Genomic DNA, 21721 nt, shown 5'->3' with positions numbered 1-21721 from the left:
GCCAGTCGGTTTTGCGTAATCTGTTTTCCTAAATTGCCAACTTTCCTCCGTCCCTTTTTTAGTTAGCTTGGAGATCACCCACATGTATTGAATATGCTGCCTGCTTGTCCTGGGATAAAGCACAGTTACTTACTGTAACAGGTGTTATCCAGGGACAGCAGGCAGATATTCTCACAACCCTCCCACCTCCCCGGGGTTGACTTCTTTGCTGGCTATCTGAACTGAAGACCACGAGGAGGGGATGCGCCCTCTAGTGGAGCGGGAAGGCACACACATGCGTGGTGCAGCACCAGCAAACTTGAAATCTTCAATCAAGTTTGCTTGAAAAGCTGTCCGCATCGGGGCTCCGTGGATGACGTCACCCACATGTAGAGAATATCTGCCTGCTGTCCCTGGCTAACACCTGTTACGGTAAGTAACTGTGCTGTCTCTTCTCGGACATCTTGGCCTTATGATATTGGCCTGCCTATGCAAATAACATTTGGGACATGGCGTCATTTCTTCTCTCTGGTCACAAAACTTTAGATCTTAAGAGGTTCCTTTAATGTATCTACCACAGAGGCAAAATCTTTGAGTATTGGCTGTATCAGCATTTGGGTATTTTGGTATCAGCATTGTGTATGCTTGCAAGTCACCAATTCACTACTAATTTTGTTGCTAATTTGTTTCTAGATGACACTCTCTTGTGATGATTTTAGTTTCTTATTCTCAGTTCAACTGAAATCTGGCCTCATGCAGATAAATAGTTCCCTTTCTCTTCTTGTAACTGACATATTCAGCTTGTTGCAGCTGTTCTTCATTCTAGTTCTTGCACTATACATCTGTACTCCTTCATTTATTTTTCAGCTTGGCTCTCCCTGCTTCTTGCAGTCTTTTAGGTTTTTTTTACTATGGTCTCATTCATCGTTTTCTGGCAACCTCGGGGTCCTACCTCTCAGTATAAGGCGATGTGCCTGAGCCCTTCATGACTTCAAATCTCTAGTCCTTACAGCATCATATTTTCATGTTGATATTCTGTTGCCTTTGTCTACTGATTTACTATGTTTCAGGCAGCGGGCATGAATTTCCACAATAGTTGTGAACTGCTTTTCTACAATCCACAGATCCTTGGCTGATCTGTTATTGACACTAAGGAAGGTAAAATTACTGTTAACATTCTTTTCTTAAGTCACAATAGATCAGTACAGAAGCTTATACTCATATTTGTCTAGTTCTGATTCTCATCTCATTGCAGACTTCTCTGTTCTTACTTCAATCCACTCCATTTCTCTGGTGAAACATTACACCACTAGTATAGTCTTTGATCCTTCTTCAGTTGGGATTCTACTTGATAGCATTTGCTGTCTGCTGTTTCAATAATTTATTTAGCTTGTCATTTGCTTTTTATCTCTCTAAGTCACTGATTGGGTGTTATGTTATTGAATTTGTTACTTACACTTTTATGTGATAGGCTCTCTAGATCATCTGCACTTCTACAGTCTTGAGAAGATGTTTGGGAGCCTGTTGATACTAATATTGTTCATGTTGTCCTGATGTAGTTTTCCTATATAAGTTCCATTGTTTTGTCAGTCAAAATACTGAGTTCTGTGGCTGCATAATACCCTTGAAGGATGGGTCACAAAGAACTATTTTTCTCTGTCTCCATCTACTGGTTGATGGAGAAAATCCACAAGTCCTGGACTGATCTGTCTTGACTTAAGGAAAGAAAATTAGTAGGTAAGACCTAATTTTACCATTGTGCTGCTGTTTATCTGTTTCCAGCCTGTTACACCTTCAGGTTTCCGGGTGGGGATGAAACTGGAGGCAGTGGACAAGAAGAATCCCTCACTTATGTGTGTGGCAACTATTGCAGACATGGTGGAAAATAGACTGCTTATCCATTTTGACAACTGGGATGAGAGCTACGATTATTGGTGAGGGCACAAGTAAAGGAGACTGCCTAGTGCTTGCAGAACACCAGAAATAATTGGATGACTTCTTATTGTGCATCGCATTCTTGAAGAATCTGTATCGGCGTTACTAGTAGGCAATCAAGAATTGAATTTGCTTGGTTTTTTTTAATAGGAGGTGATATATAGCATTTTAATGCTCACTTATTTTGTGGCAGAATATCAATGATCTTCCACCCATGAGGTTAAGATGGCAGCATTCTTATTTAATTGTTTCTCAACTTCAGGTCAATCATGCTTCCACTCCAATCGCAGCTCTTTCCCCTCGCCCCCATCCCCAGTGCTCAAAAATCTGAAAAATACATACCTTATCGGGAATAACACAAAATTATTTAAAGGGGTTTTTTTTTTTGGGGGGGGGGGGGTTTAACTTATTTTCATATAAAGTCACTCTCTGCAGACATGTATGTTTCAAGTACAACTATTCCAGGATAGCTTTGATCATCCATTCTTTTACAGAAAATAATTCTTACAATACCATCTGTAAATAGCTTCTGGCTTCTGCAAAACAAAATGTCTCAGCAATCTTATAATGATCGGACGTCATTAAACAGAATTTCAAATAGACCAATCTTTGACCAATGATTATACTTCAAGCCTTTACAAGTGACATTTCAACAATGTGTGCAGTTATATATGATGGTCCATATTAATGATTAGCTTGATAACTATTTTAGAATATAGTGTCTTGGTGTGAAGTAAAATCTTAAAATAAATATATACTTTGGTGATGGTGTAAAGCTTGGAAATTGGAGCTTTAAGCACACTGTTCCTTGTGAGGAACTCGCTGATATGTTCCCAAGAGATTGCAACATTTCAAAATGTGTGCTTCCACTGGTTTTAGTGAGAAAAAAAAATTCCCAGAGGATTAGTTTTTTTTTTAATTTGACTAAAAGATTTTGTGATGGTCAAGGGCCCCTTCAATCAAACACACACACATGTGCTCAGTTAAACCAGTTGTGGGTCAATCAGGTCCTGTTTGTGTAGCTGATACTATTAGACACAGGGTGACACCTTGTGTGTGCTTATAGAATGAAGGATATGAAATTGAGTTCTCTCTGCTGTTTCAAGGCATTAACAGGTACTGCCTTTTATCCTTTGGCTACAGGTGTGATGCTAGTAGTCCATATATTCGTCCAGTTGGATACTGCTTGGAGACAGGTACCACACTGACAACACCACCAGGTATACTTATGCAGGACCTTCCCCTTCTGGTCATCTTTGAATAATAGTACCTGAGTAATTTATTTCTTTAGAAGCTGTTTATGAAATGGAGATGTTTATAATTTAGAAGCAATCCTAGAAAGTGAGTTCAAGACTCCCCTCTACCATTGCCTTGGTACATGTCAATATTACTATTCTATTGTTCCTGAAAGTATTTTCTGCTTTGATTCTCAATAATCAGGGAGGGGATGCTGTGATTGCATTTGATGTCAACAGCAGTCTTTTGAGATCTTGACTGAGACTACCATGTCATTTCCCATAGTTTTTCAGATGGTAGTGATTCCCAGTTACTATTGGAGGTGAATATGATTTAAATTGGTGAATGCAGTTTTGGAGTGAGGCCTTCATCAAACAGTCGGACAAGGATTAAAAAGTGAAACACAGTAAATGACAGCAGATAAAGACCTGAACTGTCCATCCAGTCTGCCCATTTGTTTTCTTGCTACCCACTTTAGAATCACTAATTCGTATTATGTTTTTCCTTCCTTATATTAAAGTTCCCTTAAACCGGGCCGAGTTCTATCCCTGGAGAGGATGCGGTATATAAACTTAAGGTTTAGTTTAGTTTAGTTTAAAAATACATGATTAAATTAACTTGTCTCTTCTTTGGTATTTCTGGGTCATAAACAAAAGTCCTTTATTAAACAAGTGCTGAACCCCTATTACCTCACAGGTACAGTAAATAAAGAATGTCTCTTTAGTTCAGATACAAACTTTACACAGCCCTCAAACCCACAGTTTATACAGTGCTGGCCAGTATCTGGGTATCTAGTCTCATTTTAACCACTGTGACTGATTGATTGTTTTACCTAAATGCTGTTGACTGCAGTTAAATATCAGGTAGATAGCTCCTATTTTTATGGAATATATGTGTGGACATTCCCAGGGATGGACAATAGGTGGGGCAGGAATGGGATAGGTACTTACAAGCCTCAGCCCAACCAAGAAAAGAATGAAGTGGAGCCACAAGTTATTCCACACTTTTCATTTCATTTCATATCAATAAAACAAAACGTGTCAAAAAAAAGTGTGGGATAACTTGTAAATTTCATGGCTCCACATCATTCTCTTTTTGGTTATGCTGAGAACTTTCCAGTGGCCCCTTGTATGTGCTTATATTAGAATATATTACATTACATTACATTAGTGATTTCTATTCCGCCGTTACCTTGTGGTTCAAGTATATGGACTGATTTCTTCAGAACATTCACACACAAAATTATTCCTGTCTCAGTTTAGATGTGACTTTCTATGGAAGAGTTTGAGATTGTTTTTTAAAGGTATACAGTATATGCCTATGCTAACTTTTATAAATTTGGCCTACAAATAGTGCCACCTATGACAGGGAAAATGTGGTCTTGGGCCTGCTGATTTTCTTTCCTCACGTTCTGTCAGAGCAGTTCACTATTACTACTTATTTCTGTAGCACTCCTAGACATACACAACGCTGTATACATTATATGTAGGTATTTTGTCCTTGGTTTTCTCACAATCTAAAGTGTGGCTTGTACCTCCTACAGTGGAGGGTTAGTGACTTGCCCAGGGTCACAAGGAACTGCAGTGGGAATCTAACCCAGTTCTCCAGGTTCTTTGCACTGCACTAACCTTTAGGTTACTCTTCCACTGCAGTCCAGATGTTTAAGTTGTTATACTCCTCTAGACAAGGAGAACAAAGTTGTTATACTCCTCTAGACAGAGAACAAAGGTTTATGAGCCCTGCTCTATATGGGGCACTATGCAACCAGTTGCCCTTCAATATTAGTCCAAATGCAGTCCTTGAGGGATTTCCTATCCTTCACTGGAAACCCATCCACAAAACAAGGGAGACCCAAAAGAGATTCAGCTGTAAAGAGCTGCTATAGACCTATGTACACTTTGCCAAAACACTTAGTACTCCAAACCATTGAAATTCAGGGTGGGTCTCTACTCAAGGGAAGAAAATTTTGTCCACCATCCAGATGTGTGGGATGTAATAAACCCCCACTTACACTTGGCGAAATTACAGACCACATGCTTTAAGCACCCCTGCCTCAAAAGCTGTGCTCTTTCTAGCCAAAATATCTAGCTCAGGGGTGTCCAACCCGCAGCCCAACAAGGAGTTTTGTGCGGCCCAGCTTCTCCCTCCCTCCCTTCTGTGCTTCCCTCCAGCGGGTAGTTTTCTGGCCAGCTCCCTTACTGCAGTTGTCCGCGGGCATCGTTGACTCCTCGTGTGTGATTCACGGCTGTGTCAGAAGCGTTCCCTCTGACGTCAGGAAGAAGGCTTCCGAATGAGCTGTGAATCGCGCGCAAGGAGCCAACGCCACCCGCAGACGACTGCAGCAAGGGAGCCGGCTATAAAATAAATACTCACCGGGAGGCACAGAAGGAAGGGAACGCTTCCAGCACAGGGGCAGATCGCCGACGGCCATAAAATAAATACTTCCAGCACAGCCATGGATCGCATGAGGAGCCAGCCACCACCGACCACTGCTTTCACCAGAAAAACAGTTGCAGCATGGGATCAAGCCGGAAGGGCTTGTTGAGACTCAAGAGGGAGGGAGCACAAACTTTGGACAAATGATGAAGGAAGGAGGGAGGGCGCATGAGCCATAGGATTGAAGAATGGAGGGAGTGAGGGGGAGGGAATAGTAAGGGAGAATTGGGTGTCTGAGAGAGGGCAAGAGATGGTGCACATGGATAGATGAAGAAAGAGGAGAACTGTTGGGGAGAGAGAGGATGGAGGGGGAGAGAGAAAATTATTGGATATGATGGTGGGAGAGGAGTGAGGTAGAGATGCATGGGCATGGAGAGGAGGGGGACAACATGCTGGGCCAAGGAAGCCTCCTGGACTGGTTTTGTTTTTTTTAAAGTACAGAGGGGGAGGGTATTAAAAGAAGTGCTAGATTGGGCATGGAGGGGAGAGATTATGGGGCCAGAAACAGAGGACAGAGATAGAGATGATGGGCAATGGTCTGAAGGGAGAGAAGTTGGACCTGAGGTGGTGTGGAAGAAGAGGGAAAGAGATACTTGAAGGGAGAACTGTTGGAAAGAGAAAGGGAGAAATGGTAGACCTGGGGGAAGGAGGCAGGCAGGGGAGATATGGGGTGGGGGCAATTGGGAAGAGAAAGGGAGAGAAATTGAGAATGGAAGGGAGGTAGGGAAAAATTTTAGGCCTGTAGATGGAAGGCAGAGAGATGCAGCAGCTCTCTTTTTTTTTCCCCTCCATTTCATTGTTCAGCATCAAGGGGGAAACCAGAAAAGAGAGGGAGCAAAATGTTGGACCATGGGGATAGAGGAGGAGAGATGGACCCATGGGAGGGCAGGAGGGAAAAGAGCTGAGATAAGAAAGGGGATGGAAAGAAAGGGCTAGGGAGTTATAGCCTGACCAGTGGAGAGAGGGAGGGTGCTTCTGAAAGTGGTGAGCCATGTGAATGAGGTCAAAAGGGAGATGACAAGATGAGTGAGAAAGTAGTGTGTACAGTGGTAGAAATGTGGTAATGGGGAGTAGATGGCAGGAAATAGGCGGCTGGGAAAGGAATGAGATGGGAAATGGAAGAGCTAGGGACTGAAAGAAGATGGAGAATTGAGAGGTAGCAGAACATTTAAGAAGAAGGGTGAGAAGGAAGGCAAGATTTGAGTGGACAGAGGCAAAAAAGAAAAAGCTAAGAAAGCTGAAAGGGAAAAATCAATACGTTGGAGACAAGCATAAGGAGGAAATGGAACAAGAGAGGAGAAAAAAATGAACAGCAGACACTGGAAAGAGAAGTAATTGAAGATAGACAAAAAATCAGAAAGAGAAACTGGGACCAAGATGATGGAAAAACAAAATATCCAGACTACAAGGTAGAAAAAATTGTTTTATTTTGAATTTATTAACTGGAATATGTTAGCTTTGGGATATGTGCATCGCAATTATTTTTGTATTCAGTGGCGTAGTCATATATAGCTGATTTAGGGGAGGGACTGGAGCCCAAAATTAGTGGATGGGCACCAAAGTTTCTCCCCGCCTGAGTGCAATTTACAAATACAGTACTTGAACTACTGGGGATTCCCAAGCCTTGCCACCTGAAGACATCGTCCTCCAGTCTGGCAACCCAAAATCTCCAAGCTTTGCAGCCAATGGCAATATTCTCAAGCTGCCATTGCTTTCATGCATGAAAGCCAAGGGGGGGAGGGGGTCAGAGAGGAAGGAAAGGCAGCAACTCTGCAATATTGCTGCCAGCTGCAGAACTTGGGAAGTTGGAGGGGGGAGGAGGTGGCCGTTAGTTGGTGAGGCTTGGGGATCCCTACTAGGTACAGCAGGGGAGATGTTCATTTTGAGGGAGCCTAAGCTCAAAGTGGGAGGCCCAAAAAAGCAGTAATATTTACCCTGACTGAACAATCCTCCACGTGCACCACTGACAGCTGATGCAGCATCCCTGCTATGATGAGGCTCACCTCTGAAGAGGCTCACCGTAGCTGTGATAGAAGTGAATGGAAAAACCAGGAGCACGCATCTCTGCTCATCAGAGTAGGGATGTAGAAGCCTGTGGCTGCTCCCACTGTCAGCAGTGCACATGGAGGATCACTCAGTCAGGGTAAGCATTACTACATTTTTGGGTTCCTCTCCACAGTGTCCCTTTAATGAAGGTTTATTATTAGCTACATACATCTACTATATTAGTGATTGCAAATTTGGGATCTGCTCAGCCTTTTTTTTTTTTTTGCTTATCAGCTAGTGTTAGTGTTTGTGTGGCTCCAGAAAATTTTTTTTCATCCAATGCGGCCCAGGGAAGCCAAAAGTTTGGACACCCCTGATCTAGCTGGTAATGTTTAGCAATTGAATGCAGCAATGACCATTTAGAGCTGTCTCAGATTTCTGAGGGAGGTGAACTTTAACCCACAAAATCTGATCAAATGAGCCCTCGGTTCTTTTAGACTCCACATGTTCCTTGAAAATATAAACTTCCAAGACGTTCTCCTTAAGCAACTGCTATCCTAAGAGTTCATTGCAGCTTCCTGTTTCTTTGGGCCCTTGAAAAGAACAGTCTTTCCTTAGCATCCTCATCAGACCAATCCAGAACGTGTGAGTTGCGTCTATTGACTAGCAGATGGAGACAGAGAGAGAGAGAGAAAAAAAAAGAGCCATGCATGCTTTGCCTAATAAGATCACTGTGCAATCTTAGATATTCAATAATCTCTATATCCAGTATATGGTGATGGACCATGCAGCTTTTGGACTGGTTACTGAAACAGCTCCTGACCCAGTTGGAAAACTGATGAATGCCGATATGTAAGAGAGGCAAATGATCTGCAATGCAGGACAGAGAACAGACCAGACGAACCTAAAATCTGAAGAATCTTTATTAAATAGTATGCTTGAGAGAGCCACATTTCGCCCAAGGCTGCATCAGAGGCAAAATACTGTAACAGAACAGAATTAAAATCAAAATACACAGAATTTAAATCATATTCATAACAAACCAAAGTCATATCAAAAATTAGATATCAAAAACATGCATATAAAAGAATAAGATCATGCATATAGGGAACAGCAGAATACTTCTAAACCAAGAAAAAAAATAGTGACAATGTAGTGAGCAGAGTATAATCTTTGTGCTGTAATGTATGCAAGCAGTGCTATAAAAATCGGCATAAACCATAGTAGCAGAGTATAACCTTTGTGCTTTAGTGTATTGAACACATTTTGCCAAAAATACATGCCAAAAAAAATCTCAAATCAAAACTGTCAGCAACATACATAAATCTTCTGAAAACAAACAGGTTCTTCAGATTTTTGGTTCATCTGGCCAGTTGGAAAACTGAACATCGGTTGAGCAATTGAGTATCTTGCATGATGTTTTCATCTCCCCCCACCCAAAAAAAGCACATATAGCAATGGGATTACTTCCTCATTGTGTGGGAGGACTTTCTCAAATCCTTTTTATTTTAACACTCTGGCATATCAAGCAGAGGTCCTGAGCTCCACTGGATGCTGCTTAGTCAAGATTTTCAGTCTGTGCAGTCTAGCACCTAGAGTTAGACCCTGTACCAGAGGAGTGTGTGCACCTGGTGTCCAGAAGGAGTGGCCTGGCACTAGCCTCATGAAGAATAGAGCTTCCTTTGGTTAATTTGCACACTGGGGTCCCTGAGCATTATGACTTTTTTCCTCCCATTCCTGGACTCTACCTCGATGAGGAAACCTAACATGGAGAAGATCTGAGAGCCTGATTTAAATATAATGAGCTTTTCCACAAGTAGGCCTGCACTATTTTTGATACTTCAGTAGGTAGGAAACAGAGCTAATCTGCCAGAGAGAGATGACAAGAGTTCCAATGGTTTCCATAGAGACCACCATTCCAGGAGAAAGGGGTCTCTTTCCCAGTGGTTAGTAGTATTCCTTGCTGGAATACTTCTGGAAACAGACTTTTTCTCTCACCCCCCTAACTCTTAAGCAACAGAGTGCAGCACTGATGTTCTAATGCTTACATGGGCTGGATCCAGCAGGGCTTTGGCACAGCAGTCTTGGATAGTTTGAGGATGCTGAATGTCTCATATGGCTTCTATGGTTTCTTGCGACTTTGTCAGGAGGGTGGGTCACTAATGTAGAAAAAATATCTTCAGCCATTTCCCAAATAAAAGCATCTACAATGTAGCAGGAAAATTCTAAGACATTAACCCTGCCTCACAACATTGAGTATCCATTGGTGTGATGTAATCCAGGCGCACTCCTTGAAAAAAATAGGACATCCAATATCCTATCTACTCATCTGAGGAGGGCCCCCCTATCATTGGGCATATTTTTCCCCCACCCCATCATTGGGCACATTTTGGGGTCCCAACTGTCTTAGAACCTATCATGTTCTTCCTTCTGTTGGTTTGAAAGGACTGCACCCTGCCTGAAAGCCAGGATCACTGAACTGGTATTCTCCTTGCCAAAATCTTTCTCTGGGCTGGCATCTCTGAAGCTTAGTCTCGCCTGGGTCCTTGATTAACTTATCCATGTCTTCCAAGAGAGGCTTTCCCTGAGATCCATATCTGTAGCCCAATTCTTCAGCCACAACAAATGCCTGACTGAAACTGTTGTACTGCCATACTTCTGGTGGTGGTTCTAATCAGGTCATACAGAATATCCACCACATATGCCAGACCAGCTTCTAAACATGCAGATTCCTCTGAATCCATCCCCTTTTTCCTTTGAAGGGTCTAAGGGTATTTGCTGGACCTTGAGTAAACAGGCCCTGGACATGTAACCGCTGCAGTTGCTTGTAGCTCCAAGGCTGCTACTTTATATTTTTCAATAAAGCCTTAGTCTTTCAATCTTGAAGGTACTTTGACACCAAGGCATTCACCTTGGACACCTTCATTTTGTCTTCCTCTTCCAGGGATATGCTGTGCCCATGAATCTGCCTACTCTGACTGACATTTGGTATGTCACAATCAGATGAGATCAGGATTCTAATCACCTGATTGTACTATAAAGAATGTAGTGGGTCCCTTCAAAATGGAGCCTTCCGAGGACTCTGCTCCTTCACTAGGCCTCCAAAATGCTGGAGGTTGGGTAGTTGTGGACAGCAACCTCTCCTGCAGAAGAGTATACCACAGAGCATCTCCATCTTTACCGATAGGAAGTTCTCCTTCTTTTCTGAAGACTCATGAGGAGATCTTCCTGTCAGGCTGGAAGAGCTCCAACAGCTAGATTCTGCTTCTGAAACAACTGAATAATCTCATTCACTCAGGGCATCCAGATGAGGTGTCTTTACTGGGCTTAATGCTCCCAAGAACTGAGACGGGGACTCTAGATCCACTGCAGGAGAAGATCCTTGACTTATAAAATGGCTTTGTGTAACAGCAATACAAACTAAAAACCAATTCCCTAGTCCCAAGGAGGGCCCTGCTCCTTTGATACTCTTCTAAAGGTCCCTTATGAACACTGGCCAAATCACCCCCCCCAAAAAACCCCAAAAACAAACAAACCCAAAACCAACAACCCCGATAAGAAACAACCAAACAAAAGAAACCTTCGCCTGGAGCTAGATTGGGTGACTGAGGGAGGCTAATACAACCAGATAGCCAAGCCCCCAAAATAACTGCTGTACCCACATTCCAACTTCTGTGGGTACCTATGAAGCAATCTTTGTACCCTACAGGCCTGAATCCAGAGGTTTTGCCCATGCCTCTGACTGGTGCCAGCATCTCCCCTGTGAAGCCAGCACCCCACTTCACTGTAGTGGCAGGAGCTGCATGTGCCAACATCATAGCCTGCCTTAGCTTCACGCAGCTGTACCCCAGGGAATACCTACACATTCTTTTTGTGCATGTGCTTTTATGTGTATTTGCAGTCATACATTTTTAGTTAATAAAATAACACTTCCCTGCATGTAAAACAGGCTTAGCTGCTTCAATTGGCTTTTTTGCTTTTTGCAGATTATAAAGATCCTAAGAGTTTTACTTGGGAAAAATACTTGGAGGAAACTGGTTCACAGGCTGCTCCAGCAAGAGCTTTTAAATTGGTAAGAAGAGAAACTGTGTTAGATGTTAGAACTTTTAAACTGATGAAAAAGATGGGTTCCAAGGCCACTCAATTGAGGGTATACACTTTGGTTGTAAATGATATTAGAATGACTTGATTAGAACATCATGTGTCTTCTTAAGGTTGGATAAGGTCTTATCACTATCCTTAAAACTCCCACTGCTTTGGTGGAAATAAAAGAAAGGAATGTAGGTGTGGATGAAGGGTTCTATTTGTGGTAGGTGGGGAGGAGGAACTGGAATTTTGAAGCGAAGATAGGGGATGAAATGTGGTGGTGGTGGTTAACGAGGACCAGGGGAAAAAATGGACTGGTAGTGGCTATGCCTTTTTTAAAAGGCTTTTTGTTGCAGATTTGAAAGAGGCAGTGGCATAGTCCAGATGAGTGTTTTCTCAACTCTTCAGTGAGGATCATTTTCAGATGTGGTCAGATATATGTGAGGTGTTTGACTCCAGGCTTTTCTTTTGAGGGTTGTGGGTCCCTAGCGTTGTAGTGTTGTATGCTGAAGTGGATGATGCTGTCCTATCAGATTGTAGTTATTTTCTGTTTATGTACTTTTTAGATCACACACCTCCTTGCTCTGTTTTTGCAGTAAAAGGTGGTATAGCAAGTTCGAAACAAAAATAAATAAAGGAAATTTTATGGGACTTCTCATGGATAGAGGAGCTGGTTATTTGATGTTGGGGAAGGAAGAATAGAGAGGAAATATTGGGTGATTGTGTGGAAAAATGGGTAATGTCACCAAACAATGCTTGAGAAAGAGAATAGGAAGGTTGTGAATGAAGCTGGGATGAAGGGATTATAGAAATAACTTAGTGAATGATAGTGTATATCAGTATTTTGATAGAGCATATCTGACACCTGTCCTCTGCAAGCTATGGATGCTCAATTGTACTAAAAAGAGAGGGATTTGGCAATGTGCTGTGTGTGTGTGTGTGTGTGTATGTATATACACAGTACCGGTGTTGTCTAATATTGGATTATTGGATAGGTTTTATATGGAAAGGAAGACAGGAATTGACACTATGTTGAGGATGAAGATCTATAAGGATCCCATGATCATCTTATTATACTAGTTTGAGGAGAATGGGGGAAATGAGGAGACAGTGACTGTTCTTAAAACATTGGTTATAGCTGAAAGAAGGATGGTTATTGTGGAAATGGAGGGAGGGGATCTGCTTTTTGGCGAGTGGTGGGGCGAGTAAGAAGGTGGGGCTTGTTGGAATATGATGTGTTTCTGTTGTAGGATTTGATGTTTGGTACTTCAGTAGGTGCATTGTATGGATTCCACTGAAGATGGATTTGGTTATTTTTACCCTGAAGAGGAAATGTGGGAAGATAGAGATGGATTAAGTGGCGGGGGGGAGAGTCATTTGAGATTTGTTAGATGAGTGAACAAATGTAAGAATGATGGATGTTTCTGTAGTATATTATGTGGATAGAATATACATATATATATATATATATATATATATATATATATATATATATATATATAAATATATATATACACACAAGGATGATCCTTAAGAAAGGGACTTGATTTGTGGGATTATATTTAAATCCCGAGGGAAGATCTTGATGAAAAATGGGTGCTCCAGTATTTTCTCTGATTTAAATATTTTTTTTCACAGCCAAGAACAGAGGACTGAGGGTTGAGGAGTTGGGATGGTACTGTCTGCATGAGCCTGATCTCTGTATGCCAGCATAATGTGATGTTGATATTTATGTTGCTAGGGCCTCTATGCTGCAGGATTTTCTTTATGGCAGCTGTAAGGTAAATAATTACTAGCTGCAAACCTGAAAGTGTAGTTTAACAGCATTTGGAGCTAGAAGATACCTACTTATAAGGTTCTTGTTTTGTCTGTATTGCTGATTTTGTAATCTTGGCAAATCATTCACTATTCCCCCCTTTTTTTTTTTTAAATAAATTAAACCGCAATAGCAGTTATTAGCATAGGGAGCCGCGCTGCTTCCTATGCTCATAGGAACTCTATGAGCGCTGGGAGCAGCGCAAAGCATTCAGCACGATTCCCTGTGCTAATAACCGCTATTGTGGTTTAGTAAAAGAGGGGGGTATTCTTTAGTTTACTCCATGTTTTCATTTTTTCCTTATAAATTTATTACATTCCCTTTTCCAAATTTTGTCCTTTCAGCGACCCGCTCATGGTTTTCAAGTTAACATGAAGCTGGAGATGGTGGACAGGAGGAACCCTATGTTAATACGTGTATCGACCATTGTAGATAAGGAAGATCATCGAATAAAGGTAAAGTTGAATGTCACTGGAGTGCTATGGCAGTAGACCTTTGCTCAGAACATGGCTGTACATACATTGACTGTGTACTTTATTTAAAGAAAATGATTGTATACTTCTTTATTAAAGAAAGTGATGAAAAGTGAGGTATGTGTTATGTGCCATCCCCCATGTATTTTAGGAATTCCTTTCTTCATCTATAAAAAAGTTACTGTGCTTTATCCCAGGACAAGCAGGCAGGTATTCTCACAAGTGGGTGACGTCATCCGACAGAGCCTCAATGCGGACGCCTCACAAGCAGACTTGCTTGAAGAAACTCGAAGTTTCGAGTCGCCCGCACCACGCATGCGCAAGTGCCTTCCCGCCCAGCGCAGGGCGCGTCTCCTCAGTTCTTACTTTTCCACGGAGCTGAGAAGTCTGTCTTCGACTCTCTGCGTGAAGTATTTTCACTTGTGCCTTCTTTTGTCCGCGGTTTTGTATTATTTTTACTCAGAATCGCTGGTTTTCTTCTTTTTAAAAAAAAAAAAAAAATTTCTTCCATCCGTTTGACCTCCCTCTGTCAGGAAGCTTTGAAAGTATGGTATTGGGCAATTCGCCACAACACCTTCCTCAAAGCTGTATACATTCAGGGGGCGGATAACCCCTTAGCAGACAACTTGAGTCGTCTTCTACAGCCTCACGAATGGACTTTCCATTCCAAGCCCCTTCATCACATCTTCTCTCAGTGGGGAACGCCTCAGATAAATCTCTTTGCAGCCCCCCACAACTTCAAACTGCCTCAGTTCTGCTCCAGGATCTACACTCCTCATCACCTCGAGGCGGATGCTTTCCTTCTGGACTGGACGAATCTCTTTCTATATGCATTTCCTCCATTCCCTCTCATCCAAAAGACGCTGGTCAAGCTGAAGACAGACCGTGCCACCATGATTCTGATTGCTCCTTGGTGGCCCAGACAACCCTGATACTCCCTTCTTCTTCAACTCAGCAGCAGGGAGCCATACCTTCTACCAGTTTTTCCCTCTCTGCTTACACAGCATCAGGGATCTCTGCTTCATCCCAACCTGCAGTCTCTCCACCTGACAGCTTGGTTCCTCTCAACGTAGTTCCTCTACAGTTTTCTCAATCTGTGAGGGATGTTTTGGATGCTTCACAGAAGCCTACTACTAGACAATGCTATCACCAAAAATGGACTAGATTTTCTACTTGGTGTTTTTCTCATCATCAGGAGCCTCAACATTCCTCCTTATCTTCAGTTTTGGACTATCTTTTGCACCTTTCTCATTCTGGCCTCAAGTCTACATCGATATGAGTCCATCTTAGTGCAATTGCGGCTTTCCATCAGCCTCTTGAAGGGAAACCCCTCTCTGCTCATCCTGTGGTTGCCAGATTCATGAAAGGACTTTTCAATGTCAATCCTCCTCTCAAACCGCCTCCTGTGGTTTGGGACCTCAATATTGTTCTTTCTCAGCTCATGAAACCTCCATTTGAACCAATTGACAAGGCTCATCTGAAGTATCTCACTTGGATAGTGGTGTTTCTCGTTGGCCTCACTTCTGCTTAGCGAGTCAGTGAGCTTCAAGCGTTGGTTGTGGATCCACCTTTTACAGTGTTCCATCATGACAAGGTGGTTCTTCACACTCATCCGAAATTCTTTCCTAAAGTAGTCTCAGAATTTCATCTCAACCAATCCATTGTTCTTCCAGTGTTTTTTCCAAAGCCTCATTCTCATCCTGGAGAATCAGCTCTTCATACTCTGGACTGTAAACGTGCTTTGGCTTTCTATTTGGAACGCACCAAACCACACAGAACTGCTCCTCAACTTTTTGTCTCCTTTGATCCGAACAAGTTGGGATGTCCTATCTCTAAGCATACCATTTCCAATTGGATGGCGGCTTATATCTCTTTCTGCTATGTCCAGGCTGGATTACCCCTTCACAGTAAAGTCACAGCCCATAAGATCAGAGCAATGGCAGCTTCTGTAGCTTTCCTCAGATCTACGCTTATTGAGGAAATTTGAAGAGCTGCTACTTGGTCCTCGGTTCATACCTTCACTTCTCACTATTGTCTGGATACTTTCTCCAAATGGGATGGACAGTTTGGCCAAACAGTATTACAAAATTTATTCTCCTAAGTTGCCAACTCTCCCACCATCCCATTGTGGTTAGCTTGGAGGTCACCCATTAGTGAGAATACCTGCCTGCTTGTCCTGGGATAAAGCAATGTTACTTACCGTAACAGTTGTTATCCAGGGACAGCAGGCAGCTATTCTCACGTCCCACCCACCTTCCCTTGGTTGGCTTCTCTGCTAGCTATCTGAACTGAGGAGACACCCCCTGGTCTGGGCGGGAAGGCACTCGCGCATGCGCAGTGCGGGAGACTCGAAACTTCGAGTTTCTTCAAGCAAGTCTGCTTGTGAGGCGTCTGCATCGAGGCTCCGTCGGATGATGTCACCCACTAGTGAGAATAGCTGCCTGCTGTCCCTGGATAACAACTTGTATGGTAAGTAACTGTGCTTTTTCTGTGGGCAAGAGGAGGAATTTTTTGATGACGGGAAATGCAAATTTCTTTACTCTACTAGTATGAAGTTCACATTTATTCCATTCAGTCTTTCTGAATAATATCTGGAATTATATCATTTGTTTCCTCCACTCAGTTAAGATGGGTTTTGATTAAATGAAGATTTCTGTCCATGACTCTTTCCACAAGGGTATTAACTACTAGGAGATATTTAATCCTGGGGGTCATTAGTGCCCATGTTGTACTATCAAAACCACAGAGGAGTCGTCAGGATAAGATGTCAATTATTCAGCCATGGATGTAAAATTCAAGATACACTTTAATGATTGTAGCATTGCAGAGACTCAAAGACTCGACACTGACAGTGTTTCGGCGTCTATGCCTTTGTCAAGAGTCTCAAAAGTCTTACTTGTGACCCTCAGCTTTGCTTTGAACATCAGTTCCTGCCTTGTTCACTCCTAACATTAACCTGTTTTGAATGCTCTATTCATGTGATAGAGTAAAAAGCTTTTGAGACTCTTGACAAAGGCATAGACGCCGAAACACTGTCAATGTCAAGTCTTTGAGTCTCTGCAGTGCTACAATCAATAAAGTGTATCTTGAATTTTATACCCATGGCTGAATCAGTGACATCTTATCCTCATGACTCCTCACTTGTGCTGTGCTTTTCTCATCAGTGAGGCCACCTTAGGCTTTTTTTTCTTCCGTGTACTATCAAAACCAACAGGAAAGATGTACCTGACATTTGTCTACCCACCCCTTTGCACTTTCTCCCCTGGGTATGCTTCTTTTCTCAGTCACTTAATGACAGTCAGTGCAAGTAGACTTTCTAACAAGTAAAAGTACACCATTTTTTATACTGTGCATGTATTTTTACCTCACAAATGGCAATGTGCAAAACCTGTTATGTGCACATACACACGTGCTCACCCACAGGAAATGTAGATAAAATTACTATATTTGAATGTCCTGAGAGCAGTACAATTCTACTGTTTTATCTATTCAGTTAAGTTTTTGGTGGGATATAGAGAATAGATTTTGAAAAACAAAATCATTAAACCTCCTGAAAAGTCAACACAAATATGTTTTTGGGAGCATGAAATGCAGAGTGACCACATACAAAATGTTATAAGAACATAAGGTAAGCCAAGCTGAGAGAGGCTGCTCAACCTGGTATACCTCTGACCACCCAGTCTGGTCACAAATACTTGGCAATCCCTAAAAGGTAGATCCCAATTTTTCAAAGTTCATTTCAAGTACAAGCAGTGGGTTCCCCAGTCCTACCCAATTTTATGGACTTTTATACTTGTCCAAACCCCTCTTTTGAGTCCTGGTATGTTAGTTGCCTTGACTATGTCCTCCATCAACAGATTTCACAGCAGCTTATTTATACGCTGCATTAAAAAAGTTTTCTTTGATGTTTGTCTGCTGGTGTTGATTTCATGGAGTGTCCTCTTATTTTAGTATTTGAAAAGTTAAACAACTCTTCCCTATTTAGCTATTCTGCCCCACTCATGATTTTTATAAACTTCTATTATTTCAGTAATTTCTTTTCCAAACTAAATAGCCCTAACCTGTTATCCTTTCTTTATTTGGGAGGTGTTCTATCTACCTTATCATTTTTTATTGCCTTGCTGTGAACCTTTTGAAGTTCCAGTATATCCTTTCTGAGATGGGACAATCGGAAAAGCACACAATATTCAGGGTATGCTCCCATCATGGACCTATACAGAGGCATAATGATAGGCTCAATTTTGTTCTCTATTCCTTTCTGAATAATCCCTAACATTCTATTCCTCTTTGTCCTAGCGTCTGGACTGGTCTGGCTGGACTCGAGGAAAGAATTAGCAGTTAAGTCTAATTTCACCTTTTGCCCTTTTGCCGGCCATAGCACATTGAGTTCAAAATTTCAACACGTTTTCCATAATGACTCCAATATTCTTTTCCTGGTTGGTGATTCCTAACATGGACTCCAGCATTTTATACCTGTATTTAGGATTATTTTTCTCTACGTTCATCACATTGCATCACTTTCTACTTACATTAATGTCATCTGCCATTTAGATACCCAGCCTCCTAATCTCACAGTATCCTTCTGCAGTTCTTCACAATCCTCTGCTCTAACAACTTTGAATACAGTAATTTTTGTTTCATCTGCAAATCTGATCACCTCATTTGTTGCTCTTTTCTCCAGAACATTTAAGAATATGGTAAATAGTACATTCTCCAATTCAGACCACTGGGTCATTCCAGTTCACCCTTTTCCATTTGGAAAACTGGCCATTTACTCCAACTCTGTTTTCTATATTTAACCAGTTCCCATTGCACAATAAGACGTTCTTGTACAATCTCTCTGGAGGCTGAACTGGAGGGATCTTGTATGTCTGATAGCTTCAGCTGCAGGGCAACTAAAAGATGATCCCTCCCCTTTGGGCTACCTGCCTGGGAGCTTCCTGACATGCTCAGTTTGTTCCTGCAGCTTCACTGCATGGTTGAAATTAATTCTGCTCGTGATTTGTTTTCAATTCCAGTCTTTTATTTATTTATTTTGCGGGTTTGCCCACGTGCTGTGGATCAACTCTGTGCGAGTGATCCTTTGGTGGGAGATCGCAGACATTTTAAATTTTGTCTGCTTCTGGAGGGTGCTCTGTAAGCCTGAAATTGTAGTAAGCCTTGTGGACAGCCTGCAGATTGGATCAGATCTCCAGGATCGGGAGCCTTCTCTCCCCTGGTTCGTCCGCAAAGGGGTAGGGTGCAGGCTGCTGCAGTTCCGAGGAGATACGCCGGGATCGGAACCGCACTGCGTGTCTTCCCTGATTTCCCTGAGAGATCCTGGTGGTTGTGATCTGAGGTGACAGGGAAGGTGAGGCAGCCAGAAGACCTGAAAAATCCAGTTTAATCAGCTCCTGAGTACTGATCTCCTTATGCTTGCACTGTGTATTGCTAAATATCCACGATTATTGCAAGCATGTGGAGAAGTAGACTGAGGCTCGCAGGCCCTGTACTGAATTTTTGTTTGGAGTTGCTGCTGATGCTGCTTCTCTACGAGACAGGTGATATCAGGCACAGATGTAGGTATGACTACAAATTTGATGCTCTGCCTGTGAAAATTTGCCACTAAAAACATTTGCCTGTGGTATTTGTGTCATCTCTCTAAGATCAGCATCTTATTCCACAATCTGTAAGAGGATCACCTATGAGTTTATAATTTGTGTTTTACTTTGTGTATACTTTGCTGATTCATCATATTTCAGGTAGATCAGGATATATTCCTCTTTTTTTAGGTGCACTTTGATGGATGGAGTTCAATGTTCGACTACTGGGTAGATGCGGACAGTCCTGACATCCACCCTGTTGGCTGGTGTGCCAAAACTGGGCACACGTTGCAGCTCCCTATGGGTGAGGAGAGAAAAAGAGCCCCAGAGGGACTGCTATTGTCCAATGCTGTCGGTAAAAGTATTGCTAAAGCCAGCTACAGAAAAATATACATTGAGCTTTGGATTCCAGTTTCTCTGTGCAGTAAATGAATACATGAAGGGAATTTTTAACCTGCAGTTAGTGACCTTTGTCAATAGAGGGGACATGTTGAGGTTAGATTTTAGCATTAAGGAGTGCATTTGGATTGATTTTAGTGTGTGTAAATCACAATAAAATTGTGTCTAAACATTTAAGTAAAACAATGACATTACAATGAACAGTACAGCTGAACAGGGCATGGACCATATTGTTTTGATTACATAATTTATTTATCATAGTGGGAGGAGTGTGTGGCGCAGTGGTTGGATCTACAGCCTCGGCACCCTGGGGTTGTGGGTTCAAACCCCGCACTGCTCCTTGTGACCCTGGGCAAGTCACTTAATCCTCCATAGCCCCAGGTACATTAGATAGATTGTAAGCCCACCGGGACAGAGAGGGGAAATGCTTGAGTACCTGATTGTAAAAAAACCGCTTAGATAACCTTGATAGGCGGTATATAAAATCCTAATAAACTTGAAACTTTAGATATTTTGCACTGTGATTTTATAGGACTACATTTGATGTAAAATGTTTTTATTACATTGTTTGTTTTATCTAGGTGTTGCTGAAGTGTCAGCTGGGACAGCAGGACAAGTGTGTCCCACCCCTGGTTGTCAAGGAATAGGTCATGTCCGAGGGCCCCGATATGGAACACATTACACGTAAGGGTTAATGCTTTGTGAGGAGTGTATGTGTGATGGTGGTAGGTGGGTGAGGAAACAGACTATTTGAAAATGGTCTTTGGAAAGAGGCTTTTTAAAATAATGGTTGGCATGTTTTGGGCCTGCCCCGCAATCCAACAGTTTTGGAGACATCTTGGCCTAGATACCACATCGCTTTGGGGAAGGCGATGGCTTCCGCAACCGAGGGCGTTATTTGGATTTTATAATATAGCCTCGCCCAAACCCAGGGGAATGTCAGCATTTATCTCCAGAGCCCTTTTGATGGGAAAAAAAGCCATCCTCACCAACTGGCTCCCCCGGGATCATATGCACAATGGAGATCCCTAATGATAGTGCACGCAACACTGGAGAGACGCATGGTGGGAGACTTGACTCTTGGCCTGGGTCGCAAATTTTGCCAGGTGTGGGAGCACTTCTGGCAGGACCTCACACCGCGTGCTCGCAGTAGACTTTTGAATCTTTAAGATTTTATTCCCACTCTCAGCTGTTGGACTGGCCATGGATTCTTGGGGAGGGGGGGATGGGAGGAGAACTGATTATATTGTTGAAAATGTTATTTCCTGAATGGTACTACGGTTTGTATTTGCTTCTTACTGCTGGAATAATAAAAATCATTTAAATATAAAATAATGGTTGGAGCATTTGAGTGACTTGACTACAGATCCAAAAAGAATGTTTAACATTGTTTACACATGTAAGAAACTTCTAAAATTACACTTTTGGAGCATGTAAAATAGTGTTTTATGTGTTCAAATAGGCACTTATAAAATTGAGCTGGAGATGTATACATATAAAAGCAGGCCTTGAGAGCATGGAGGGCCTATCTTTAAGCAATATACCTGTAAGTGGGACAGGCACTTTTGTGTATCTAAAATATGCACTTATGTGCGGTCCTCTGAGATCAATCAGCAATACATCAGCCTTACACATGAATGTTGTCTTCCAATGAAGCTCTGTGTGAGAATGCTCTCCAACTGTATATGCCATAGAAAACTTTTTTACACTAATAACAATTGTCTGAGAGGGTAAATAACTATGACAATGAAAGGCTTCCCTCTATTCCTTTTTGGAAATGTTGGGTTACAAGT

General features: G+C 42.1%; 1 protein-coding gene across 9 annotated transcripts in view; it reads left to right on the top strand.

The window, feature by feature from the left end:
* Positions 1-21721, top strand: part of L3MBTL3 (L3MBTL histone methyl-lysine binding protein 3) — an 88553-nt gene that overhangs the window by 51677 nt on the left and 15155 nt on the right. For 8 of the 9 annotated variants that reach the window (XR_004540388.1, XM_033955414.1, XM_033955411.1 and 5 more), the window contains 6 exons: positions 1762-1913; positions 3058-3134; positions 11559-11644; positions 13819-13929; positions 19719-19884; positions 20510-20612. Coding sequence is in view for 8 of the 9 variants with exons in the window: in XM_033955414.1 (XP_033811305.1) it covers positions 1762-1913; positions 3058-3134; positions 11559-11644; positions 13819-13929; positions 19719-19884; positions 20510-20612 (695 nt within the window). In the remaining variant the exon portion in view is untranslated. The remainder of the gene's footprint in view (positions 1-1761; positions 1914-3057; positions 3135-11558; positions 11645-13818; positions 13930-19718; positions 19885-20509; positions 20613-21721) is intronic. The other variant, XM_033955416.1, reaches the window with a different exon arrangement.

Source organism: Geotrypetes seraphini, chromosome 8 (assembly GCF_902459505.1).
Source record: "Geotrypetes seraphini chromosome 8, aGeoSer1.1, whole genome shotgun sequence".
In the NCBI taxonomy this organism is placed as follows: Eukaryota; Metazoa; Chordata; class Amphibia; order Gymnophiona; family Dermophiidae; genus Geotrypetes; species Geotrypetes seraphini.
Note: the sequence above shows the minus strand (reverse complement) of the source record. Positions and strands in the feature narration are given on the sequence as shown.